Source organism: Prenolepis imparis, unplaced genomic scaffold, assembly GCF_030444845.1.
Source record: "Prenolepis imparis isolate NDT839.2.m4 unplaced genomic scaffold, iyPreImpa1.0 SCAF_11, whole genome shotgun sequence".
NCBI lineage: Eukaryota > Metazoa > Arthropoda > Insecta > Hymenoptera > Formicidae > Prenolepis > Prenolepis imparis.
Window position 1 is genome coordinate 8,759,066 of NW_028141169.1, and position 12,916 is coordinate 8,771,981.

General features: G+C 40.0%; 1 protein-coding gene across 1 annotated transcript in view; it reads right to left on the minus strand.

The window, feature by feature from the left end:
• Rbp6 (RNA-binding protein 6) overlaps window positions 1-12,916 on the minus strand; it is a 655,858-nt gene that overhangs the window by 232,921 nt on the left and 410,021 nt on the right. The window contains exon 5 of the mRNA XM_083050120.1: window positions 9,174-9,215. Within this exon, the coding sequence (XP_082906246.1) occupies window positions 9,174-9,215 (42 nt within the window). The remainder of the gene's footprint in view (window positions 1-9,173; window positions 9,216-12,916) is intronic.

Genomic DNA, 12,916 nt, shown 5'->3' on the forward strand with positions numbered 1-12,916 from the left:
ATATAGCTCGAGTGTAACAAAATAACGGATATCGGAGCCCTCTGGAAATCGATAAAATGCGGGGAAAACTGCGACATTCGCACCAATTCATTCAAACACTTTGACTTATATTCTCTTATAGCAAGAAATTGACCGTGGAATATTTACGAGACGGTTTCACCTCTTTTTCATTTTTTCTCGTGCGATATCCATCCTGCGCACCCTTTCATCGAGCTCCTTACAGATGCGTGTGTTGGTGCGTGCGTAGGACACACAGAGAGAACCGACGAGTTCCGCGACTTTTCGAAGGAAAAAAAGAGCCCCTTTAGCCTTCGCACACTTACGTGTCTGTCGTCCTCGGTTGTAATAAAGGGGGAAGGTAGCCGCGGGGTAGTGAAGGGTGCGAAGCTGAAAGGGCGGAAGGAGAGCGAAGGGAGCGGGCCGAGGTTGCCGGGCAAGGAACGCAATCGAGCGGGATTAAACCTTCTCGATTGCTTCCAACTTCGCGCGAGTTTTCTCCCTTTTCCGCTTCCAACCCCCTCGCACTTCGTTGCGGTGAAAAGACGGCCGACGATAGTGTGCGGGGTCGAGCCGATTCTAGTCGATTCCATCTATCCCCGATGCTCCTCGGGGTTAATTGGACATTTTTTATTGTCAATTTGTGATTGAGATCGCCGGAGTCTTTGTCGCCTCAAGATGGGAATAACGGTAGGGAAAGGCGGAGAGAAGAGAGTAGAAGCGATCCTGAAATGGCGCTTTGTCGGTAAGCTCGCATTAGACAACTCTTTGTACCTCATCGAAGTAGTATAGCACGAGTATAGTCGGTCATCTTGGAAAAGCCGTTCTCTGCCGATTGTTCGGACAAGCCGTGAAACGAAATTTTCTACAGTAGTATTGTTGATTATATGTAGGATAATAATTAATTCCTTGATTGATCTATAGTACTTACAATATCCTAACAGCAACTCGAGTAATCTCAATAAGAAAAATTTTTAATATATTTTTTTAACATTTGTAGAAAAATATGAGATGTCAATCAATTTGAAAATTAATGAAAGCAGATTTTAAACAGATAGAAAACTTATTCTTTTCACATACTTCTCTACTTTGAAAAGCTCGTTACAAAGATACACGAGTTCGTAAACAAAACATCGCAGCAAACAAGGCGAAACGGATATGTGTTTCGCCGAGGGACGGGGAAAGAGAATGAGGGTGGCGAGATAGAAGGGTCGGAGCGAGAGATGTGTACGAGAGTGCACGCGCTTTGCTACTTTCGACCGGTGCATCGCAAACAGACGGCGAGGACAAGACGAAAGATGAGCGATGAAAAACGGCGGACAGAACCTCCCTTTCCCCCTTTTGCTAAATCGCGCGCTGTATGCGCGCTCGCGCCGCGAAAAAAGCTCTGAAATATTAAACGTGCAATTACCGGGCCTATTCAGGAAGATGTGCATCACGCGACGCGACACGCGCCCGCGACGCATATGCAGAAGAGGAACGAAGGACGGACGGACAAAGGCAGAAGAAAGAGATGCTGTGCAGAACGCGTGCAGAGACAGGCTGCATTCCTTCTCTTTTGCCGTGTGTCAATTCAACGCGTTGATAAAAAGCGCGCCGAGTAGAGAGCTTTGGAGCCAGACATAGAACTTGCGAAAAAGCGACGTGCAGCATGGAGTTGTCAATCTCTCTCTCTCTCTCTCTCTCTCTCTTCTCTCTCACTCTATTGCAGTCTGTGTCGAGTCGTATCATTGTTTCCGCTTCTCGATTCACCGGAGCCCATTTTGCGAATCGTCATTAAAATCGATGCTGTTAAGTATTAGACGCGCTGCGTTTCGCAGAATTCTTGAAAATTGCAATAACGTTTCGCTCACTCTTCGAGTTGCTTTTGCCAAGAGATTTTAATTTGCAATCAGCTACGTAATATACGCGCATTCGTTTTCTCTACATTAACTTCATCTTGATATCGATCAAATTTCGATGCTTTCGCGTGAAATTATTTTGTAAATATACAAAAGTACATAATTCCTCTTTTTTTTTGTTTCTTAGTATAAAGGATTTATGTTAATAATTACTAAATTTAAATTTGCATTCTCTATCTAAATGCAGTTTTTCACAAAAAAAATAATTAAAATAATCATAAAACCAACATTAAATTAAATTTTAAAAAATATGCAACGAGCATTCAATCTAAAAAATTTAAGATTAAAAAGTTGCATAGAACATAAAAAAAACTGCCTAATTTTTTTAAAGAAAAAAAAACAAAAGATAAAGATTGCAAAGAATTTGTGAGACAAGATAAGAATTAAATTGTAAAGATCTATTCTTTGTTTCACAAGCAAATCAGAAATCCAACTTTTATTACAGAAATCAAGTAGATCCATAGATTTCAAGTACATCATAGTCCCTAGATCACGTAGTTTTCGGAACACCCGTTGTATGTGGATATATGCGTATGCATACGCGCATAAGACAGAGGAGCGTGAGGTCGACGCGCATCACGTATAGCTATACATTATCTAGCAGCCATTTCGGTGGCATCATGGCGTGGCCGTCGGAGTTTACGGGCTGCTCCATCACGCGGAGCTTAGCTTATCTCAATGCGACACAACATATCTGAGGCTTCCGTCTCTCGTCGGCGGGAAAACTACTGTCAACTGCGACAGGTGGTGGCTTCAGAGAGATTCGCGGTCAAAGTATACGCAGGCATAGCTGGCCGCTCGTTTTAGGAAGTTCCTTCGAAGATTAACTCGGCGATTTATCACGAAAGGAAGATAGCTATGTAGGTAGGTAGATTCGGAAGCGGCTGATCATTACCATGGCTATCGCTGCCATTTCATTTGACAGTTACGGTGAAACAATGACTCATTTATCTAGAGATATAAATTTTTAAAAAAGTAGTACTAATAGAGTTAGTGCTAACTCGCTAACATTATCTAATGTTAACATCCGGAAAAAGTATTGAATGCTTTTTTTAAATCGCGATACTAAACAAATACTAAAAATAATAAGCTCACATATGTATAATAACTATATGCCATCAAAATTGCATCGTCAAAATATGACAATATTATAAGAATAATAAATAATTACACATTTTATACATAAATATATTAATTAAAATAATGATATTATATACCGTCGAAAATATACTGTGAAAAATATTTTTGATATAAAATATGATATAAAATATTTCATATATTATATCGTGAATGTGATTGTAAAGCGCCGTGCTTTTTGCTTCTTTTTCGCAACATCTCTCGAGAATCAGCAATCGTAAACGCACTCAAATAACGCGAACAATCCCTGCACGAGGGATGCCTCGGACGGATCTTCGGGGACGAGGAACGACATTGCACGGGGAGTAGAGAGACGCCACTTACGCCGCGCAAACATACCACCTCCGGTCGTCCCCTTTTTCTCTGTGTTTCTCATCCGTACAGCCGGAAGAGTCGCGAAACGAGGAGGAAAGTAGGCGCGTCAAATCGACGGAAGGAGAGAGAAGTCCGGAACGGAGGGTTGGAAAGGAGGGAGAGACTCCTCCGGGGTCGAGCTGTGTCCACAAGTGTGACGCGGCAAACAGGGTCGTCGTAGAGTACACAGCCGCCATAACCGACGAGTCGTCGCGCTGAATGACCCGGACGCGTATAAAATGCATGGGATTTCGCTCTAATGCCGACCGTGGAGTTTGCCCGCCAGCGTATTTAGCCCCCTCTTCCTCCCCCTCCTCCCCGTCGACCCCCAAGCAATGTATGTAACAGGTCCCTTTTGAGCCTACCGGGGTCGGCCAAAGGATGTGCACACATCCGTAATCCTTGCTCCGGTCGGAATTACGAATAGGCCTCATGGGAGAACCACGATAACGTAGGTCGATCCTTAACGTTCAACCCCCCGACAGTTTTTACATCACTTTTACATATGACGCGTCGTGACACGAATATATCGCTAAATTCTAAGCAAAAATAAATTCGCGTTTATTGCCTCTCGTTTCTCCAATGCGTCATCAAAGTTTTTCTTTTCGTCTGTCGACCATTTGAACTTGAATCAATCTCTCTCTCCTTCTCTCTCTCTCGTCTTCCCTTTCATTATGTATATTCCGAAGATTCCTTCGCGTTCCTTCTTGTTAACATTTCGTGATTCTGCATTCATCTTTTCATTATCCCAAACTGATTAAGTTTTCTCGAGTGATCCTTTGTAAAATAGTTATTATACAATCTACATGGAAATTGTAATGATTGCAGAAATATAACAAAGAATTTTCTTTGCAGTTAACGTTAAATTGAAATGATATTACTCTAGTAAAATTAACTTCGTGAGAAGGTAAGAGAAAAAGTATTAGAATTATCCGAGAAAGTAACATAAACTTTAATTTAAATATTCATGAAATTTCCTTGGTTTACTGATTACTATATTATATGCTAAATGTATTTTTTACATCCTTTTTCGTATTATGCTGCATAGTTAATTTTTAACTAGTTAAACTTATACCTATAAAAGAGCGAACCGCGTATATATATAACAGTATTTCAGCAAATCTTTACCGTCTAGAGTTGAATTAAAATTAAAAATTAATCATACTAGAACATCATCATCTTAATTAAAGCATCCTCATCTATTCCTTCAAATTATTTGTTTCGTTATTACTCTTATATTGTAGGATTTAGGAGGGATATAGTTTTGCAGCGCATCCCTCGAAAAGTTAGTTACGTAATGTACAAGTTTTACGATCCGAATTGCATTCGCGTGTTCGCCGGAAAAAAGGGCCAAAAATGGCACGGGGGACAAGCCGGAAGGTTCCGCGAGAGGCAAAGTCAAACAAATCATATAAGATAACATTAAAACGCGGTGGCGGCGACGATGGTGAAGAATGTCGCGCGATCGGGGGTTGCTGGGTATCGACGATATACTTGGCACCCCACTCGAGTCGAGTGGGTGGATATCTCTCACTCAACGGAGAGGAAACAAAACGAGTTCGTGAAAGGCGGAGTACACGGGATGGCGCTGCGAGGGCACATAGGTAGAGACGTCGCTGTGGTGGACGAAGAGGGCCGGAGGACAAGAGAAAAGAAGAGAGAGAGAGAGAGAGAGAGAGAGAGAGAGAGAGAGAGAGGAACGGGCGAAGGAAAGCTGAACACCCTGGGGAGCCGACAGCTCGTTACGCGAGACATGGTGCAACTATCCCGGCTCTCCCACCCTCTCTTCCTGGGGGTTTTCCCTTCCCTTCGCCAATCTCCCTTTTTCTCGCTCTCTTTTTTTCACTCTGACCCGTCCCGTCGGCTTCTCCCTTGCCGCATCCTTTCTCCTTTCCTCCTCGCGTCGTTCAAAGATACATCTCTTCTCGCTTTCTCTGTCTCTTCCTCTCCCTTTTTTTTTCTCCTCGCATCTTTATTTTCTCTATCTTCCGCGCGCCTCTCGAGCTTGCGGCGCGGTTGGAATAATATCCTCCTGCGTGTATAACGCCTGTGTGTATCTTGTGTGTACGTATTACTACTCAGTAACAAGTAGGTATTATACCCGGGGTTGGCGATGCCATTATCGTCCCGCCAGCCGTGTGTCCGGACTAAAGGGAAGCCGCGGCATCGATGGCTAGCAAGGTTTATGCGTCGCACTAGTTACCTTTCGTCTCTTATCCTCCTGTTTCGCCAGTTTTCCAGATCGTGGTTACGACGCGAGTTATCGCGTCGTACTATCACTAAACGGGGGCTTCCCTACCCTAATTGAATCGCGTAAAAGTGTCTCTTCGCGGTCGGACGCACTCACGACGCGACGCTTGTATCTTTACCAATGAAATGGACATACGGAATACACGATTAAGCAGGTTGCGAGAACCCAGTATTTTTTAAAAATAGTAATTTTAACTATTCGATTATATACGCAGACTGTTACGAAAATTATTTTGCGATTTTATTGTTATTTCTCTATTAAAGTTTGCTGCCATGTATATTATTTTTCATATGATAAATGCATTCAAATTTCAAAGCAAGTATTTAATAAAATAATCTTACATTTAGTCGGAGATGATAAAGATATTTACTTCATTTAGAAAATAGATATATCTTTTCTTACATAGACCGCATTGCAGGTAAGTATATTCTTCATTAAAAATGAATCTCTAGTTACCGCGAGTATTCATTTCTTCGGCTACGAAATTTCCAGACAATTATCTGAAGTGCGCCTTGCATCCCCCCCCCCCCCCCCCAAGACGGTAAAAATCCTTGCCGGAGCCTTTTTTCGTGCATTCGCCGCAAAGGAACGGAGCAAAGGAACAGTGCAAAGGAGCGGCATAAAGCGAGAAAGAGAGAGCTCGGTAATGACTGTCGCTACTTTTCCGCCGTGTCGGAAGCGCATTGCGCCATTTCCGTCAGACCGGAAGTGCGGTAACAAAGCGGTTCCGGCGTGCGGTCTCAAGAAGGTTGTTACGACGAGCGCGGGAGCACCCGGTGACATTTCAATGAACTTTGTAGCGGGTACCGTTCCTCCTCCTAAAGTTCAGTGGGTCTAACGTGCGTTTCGGGTGTTGACGAACCGGCGGTATTAAGTGTCCTATTGTGCGCCTTCGCGAACGAGCGATATTAATTTGACTCTCCCGACCATCGAAACAGAATCGCGTCGTGTATATAATCGCGCATAATAACGGACCATTAAACACATTCTTATAAAAAGACAAGACATTAATTAATCGAGTCTTGTTCTGTCACAAATTGCAAAAATCATCAGGATTCATATCTCTCTTTATTCTAGAGAATAATAAATACATGTTCTATTCTGTCCCAATTATACAATTATAGAGAGATATGCGTACAGGACATCAATATAGTCCAAAAAATGTTAAATGAATCGTATCTCTTTTCCATTTATAGCAAGTTATCGAGCCAAACGCATACAGATTTCCTAGTATTGTTTTCGACCTCAAAGCGTGCATTGCCACAACTTATTCAAACCTTTGCAGTACGAAAGCACGGAATAAAGGTGGGGCCTGGAGAAGCCGGCGCGTTATTTTATGAAAATTACATTTCTCGCGTTTCATATCCGTTTCCCAAAACGGTAGATCTGACTCGTATATGTTACATCCGTTACATATATTACATGCATCGCACGGTTGTGTTATTTCAAACACCATGTATTCGCACATTAGCTTGCGGGACGGCTTGCGGCATAAATTTCGTATTCCTGAAAGTTTCAGAACCTGAAAGTTTCAGTCTCAGAAACTCCGATTATAAAGTCGTCAATTGGATCATATTGTGCAATGCAAGATTAAATTATTTGATCGATACTAAGATAATATCTTATTGTTTGTGATCCAAGTTTTAAACTTAAGTCTTTTTTTTATCTTTGTGTCATAGCTCTAATTAATTACTTTATTCTATTTATTCTATTATTTATGAACATGAATTCTATGATGTTTATTAAAACATTGTGTGTGTATATGCGATATAATATCAAATAAAATATCTAATTAAATTTTAAATTTTTTATAATACGAAATAAAATATTAATCAGAATAATTTGTACTAGAATAAAAGAAAAACATTTCAAATCATAACAGAACTTTACAAAGAACTAATCAGAAAAAAGAAATAAAAAATGTATGTGTGTGTGTGTGTGTGTGTGTGTGTACGTGTGCGGACGTTATTATTTTTCTAATATTAAAACGTTCTGAGAAACCTTGTCTGCGTCGAAAAGTTATATCTCTGTCTCTTATATTTATTCCAAGAATATTTTACTTCTCGCAGCTAAAGTTCTAAAGTCGAGAATCGAAATTTTGGCACTGAAATATTCCGCGTTTGTGATAGATGAGATTTAGTCGGAACTTCCAAACAAAATTGTCATATGCAACATAAAAGTGACATTTGTTCCGATTTCAAGTCTATGCCAAAAAGAATGTCCTATATTTCTTTCATGATTCAAAAATTTATTTTTCTCGACTCTCTCGCGGCAAATGTTTCATTCACTTTCAGGATTGCCTGACACTTTCCGATTGCTGAGACGCGTGATTACCGGCGGCACTCGCTGCGTCGTGATTTCGGCCACACGCGCGCCGTAAATTATGTCCCTTCGGATTCTGCCATCGAAATAAAACGGCGGGAAGGGTGGCCGGCCGAGGGGGTCGAGTGTGATGGGGCTGGGAAAGAGGGATGGCCGCGCGCGCACGCGTCGTAAAAACGTAAAAACTCGACGATGGACAAAGGTAGGAGAATAGCCGGAAAAAGAAGGAGCGCATCGCACCGGGAGAAGGGAAAGAGTACAATTAAAATTAGCGCAATTCAGTCACTCGCCGGTAATTCGCGTCCGTGGCATTTATATTATTAAGTCGCGCAAATTTCTCTCGCCACTTTACCGTTGTCGCTTCTGTGTGTATGCGTGCACTCGTGTACAATTTCCCCTATCCCGCTCGCTCTATCGGGCCAGCTACCCTCCTCTCTCTCGTTCCAGTTTTACAGTTTCGCCCTTTGCGCGAGTCTCCTCGATGCGGCCGAACGTCGCTTCGTCGCCGCGATTATCTAGCCAGCAAGGAAGTAATTCCGGGTTTCGAAATGAATTACGTTTAATTGCTCTTATTGCGCGGAGAGAGACGAGACGGCTTTATTATTCCCTCTTCAATCACGCCCTCTGAACGCGTCATCATTCGACTTTTTAAGCCCGTACCATCCCGTTTGACCCCCTTTCCCCCCTTTGCCACTGTTATACTGCCGCGTTTCCACATCCGTGGCTTTTTCTACGTACGGCAAAAATAACGAGTTCCAAATGAACGTATAGCGGCGAGCCTCGGCTACGAGTAATTCTCGTTAACCCACTATTTTACTCTGCCACGCCGTCGGGGACTGATATGATAAACGTCAGCGTTCGCAAATGGACGAACCATTTCGATTTCTCGCGTTAGAATTGCTTGCGATAAAGTTTGCATCCGTAATGGCAATTTTTAGCACTTCGGCGTTTACGAGATTAAGCTATCGATAGTATCAGAGATGATACAGTACTTTGACATTTAATATCCTTCTTTTAATAGCTTTGATATTATATGTACGCTAGTATATATCATTTTGGTTAATTATTAACTTATTATTATATTAATTGTTAATTGCTATTTATAATATTTGTTTTTATAAAATTCTTATAGGCGCAATCGAATATTAAGTAACAAACGATGAATAAAGAGAGAGACTCGAATTATAATATTAATATAGTAAGTTTCTTACCTTTGGATGTGTTCTCCTAGGAAATGCTACCTTTGGGTCGATCTGAAACAGAGAAACACAAAGGACATGAATATATAAAACTTAATTAACACGTAAAAATGTTTTATATGTAACAATAAATAAAAATCTATTTAGCAACTTGTTTAAATTCCTCAATAATAAATCTCAAACTGCCTCATAATCCCGGCGTTTCGCTACAGCGATATAACCTCGAAAAGAACATTACGCGCCACATGCGAATTCGAACTCGGGGACAAATCTTATTCGCCTGCGAGTTTGCGAGGGCAAAGAGAAGAAACAAATATGAAAATACGTATTATACGCGAGCGCGGTGGGAAAACGTGGAGAAAAGGGAGGAAACAAGAATGAACGAACGTACAAAAGGGGAAGCTCTCTCGCCGGACTGTTTTCCCAGTTGAAATCCCCATTACAATTAATTACATAGTAATAAAGAGTAGGTGCTCTCGAGAACTCCGACTCGACTAACCGAACTCTCGGTTACCTCCGCCGCGCCACCGCCTCTTTTCACTTCGCGGACCATCCCGAGAGAGATGAAACACACCGACCAAGTCGAACGTATAAGCGCACCTTATGTTCCGCGCTCCACTAAAAAGCGAAGGCCTGGGAACCCTATACGCCACAAAACCGAAGAACTTTCGGCGCGAGAGCCACGTAAATTTCTGACGCGGCGAACCGATTCAAACCGGCTCCTTTTGCTCTTTGTCGATTCTTTTACGACAATCGCTTTTCGATATTTAAAATTTTTAAAAGAATACACTTACTGATCAATTTATATAATATAACATGTGTGTCAATGATGGATTAAGAGATACTTTAAAACTTTGCAAGATATTGAATTTGAAGGAATTTTGGCATTTCGAGATCTCGAACAAGCGCGATAATCTTTTTTTCAGAAATTACTACAACGACGAATTATATTTTGCAACAATAAAAATCTTTAAAAAATTATATGCAATCTACAATATTTCTAATGCGTTATAAATCTTGATATTTTGCGTAAAATAATAAAAGTAGATTTATTTATAATAATATATTTTATAGTATGGTTGAGTATAGTATAGCATATATATTTTATTATAGTAGAGTATATTTTTTGATAGCATAAATTGTGAAATTCTGTTAGAATTCCCTTAGACGAAATGATATTTTCGCGAATATATTGCGATCTATACTCAACTCTTCCATCGACTGCAAAGCGATGTGAGTAGATTCTATGTCACAGATTCAAATTCAGAGCTGTATATCTCGTCAATATCCATATAGTGTATTTTCGAACGCTGTGGCCGAATCCAGAAGACCTAATCTCGAATTCCCCAATTGTTACCGATTTCGATCAATGAAGCTACGTTGATTAATCTGCATTTGGATCACATGACTTCTCTATTACAGGACTACATTTCAACTACTCTTCACATATGTACTACATTTTTTTGTCGATGCGAATCCATCATTTTGGTTATTAAAAGTTTAATCTTGATTCTTTCAGTTTACTGCATATATGTATGCTGTAATATTGGATTAACATCTATGAAACGATTGTTTCTGCTATCAATTATTTTTGCTATTAATCAAATAAATCTAAGAAAAAAATCTCGTAAAACAAAATCATACCAATTCCAAGACCAGAATAAAATCATAATTTATTTGCTTCTTATCTCTCTTCCTTCCGTAATCTTAATTAACAAGTTATACGACAAAGATTTTACTAAGAATGAGGGAATGTATTAAAAATATTACTATAAAAATATTACTACAATTTAAATTTAATTATGCACGCAATTATTATTAAATTATTAAATAAAGAAAAAATAAGTTTAAATCACTTATAAATATGTAAAATAGAAATTATATATTATATATTAGTTTGTTGTGAAGTTAAAGCTGTTGACATAAAACAAATTATTGTACATGTATTAACGAATAATCTAATTAATATACGTTACATTATATTGTAAGCTACTCTATATATGCGTTAAACTTGAATTATACTTACAGTACCGTGAGATAAATAACATCATGAACATTTAAGCTCGCGGAAATCTACGAGAGTATTTATTGTTAACGCTAGCATTTGCTGAGAATACCATCATACTTATACACGATGAAGGGATCAGCCGATTTCACCAGTTCTAATGCTAAATGAAACAACATCTGTATTCTCGACGCGCATTTAGTGCTAAACGTGACTACCTAGTTTTGAGTTTTACTATGCCATATTACCACAGTTCTGCTAACTATTGCAAGAGAGTAATAACGATAATTCTTTATAAATATAACATATATTTACAGAAAAAAATATGTACGTGTGTGTAAATGTATATACGCTATAAAAAAGATTAAGATAAATTAATATCAGAAACGAAGGGGATATTTTAACTTATCTGCATATTAGTAACACAAATAGATTTCTATATTCTTACCGAACAGATTTGTCCATTCTATTACCTACGATTTTATTTTGTACATAATATAAAACGAGAAAAATGAATCAAAATTATACGTGATAACATTGATAAATATTTTCGAAATAGCGCTGTCGCTCCCGTTCATATTAAATTATAAAATCCTGATCTTCTCATTTGTTTTATCCGGCGCTCTTTCGCGATCTCGAATTATTTTATCAGATCGATACGAGGTTTTCAGCGAACGCTTGTAATTAGCTTTGAGAGTGTCATCAGAGCGCCACTTAAAAAAAAAAAAAAAAAAACGAGAAAGAGAAAACAAAAGAGAATGTTATTCTCGTGCGAGAACTGAGAGAGGGGGCGAGTTTTACTATTCCCAAGCTTTCTCGTAACAGAGAGCGGCCGGCACCCCGGGCGGTGGAAGCCACGAACGTGGTAATGACAAGCAAGAGAACCCGCCCGCCGTCAGCGTCATCATCCACCTCGACGACGCGGTTTTCTCTATCTCTCTCTCCTCTCCCGATCTCGGGAACCACTCCCGTTTGCATAATCCCCTACGGCGAAGTTCACACCGGTCGCTCGCACGCTCCCGGACGAGAGGCGTCTCGACATCGTCGTCAACGACGACGACGACGACGACGACGACGACGAAGAGAGAGTCTTTCCATCGTTCTTTCGCTTCGGTAATACCTCTTCTTCTGATCTCGCCTGCCGATACGACGAAAAGGTAGACGGGGATGAAGGAAGAGTACGTTTCAAACTTCGCTACGGCACCCGCAGGAGCTATTTGCAACGGATTTCGTTGTACATGTCGTACGTCGGATACGAAGTTGCGTGCTATAACTATGGTTCGAGTATATATGTACATATATACTGAGAAACTTCAACGATATTTTTATAGGTGCAAGGATAAACGGGAAAAATTTGAATCATCAGAGATTTTAATTAATTACGTTTCAATAAATTTATATTAAATAGTAACTATTCTTTCTTTCTACCCTCTATATGTAAAGCTCTAATATTGATTAGATTGCTTTTTAATATACTCGTAATCAAATATGCTTGTAGAATTCAAACTTTTAATTCAGAATTCTCCCGGAGATTCAAATTGCATCTCACAGTGATAAATATCAAGGAGATGATATCTGTCGTAATCACTTTTTCTCTATCTGATGTAATAAACGTTTGTCAACGAGACACAATTCGTGGCCGTTCGATCGATCAACGTGAGAGCCTTCGATGTCGCATTCATTTGATTCCTCTCACCGAACGATAGTTTTGCGGGGACGGAACAGAGAGTTGATAACGAGAAGATAGAAG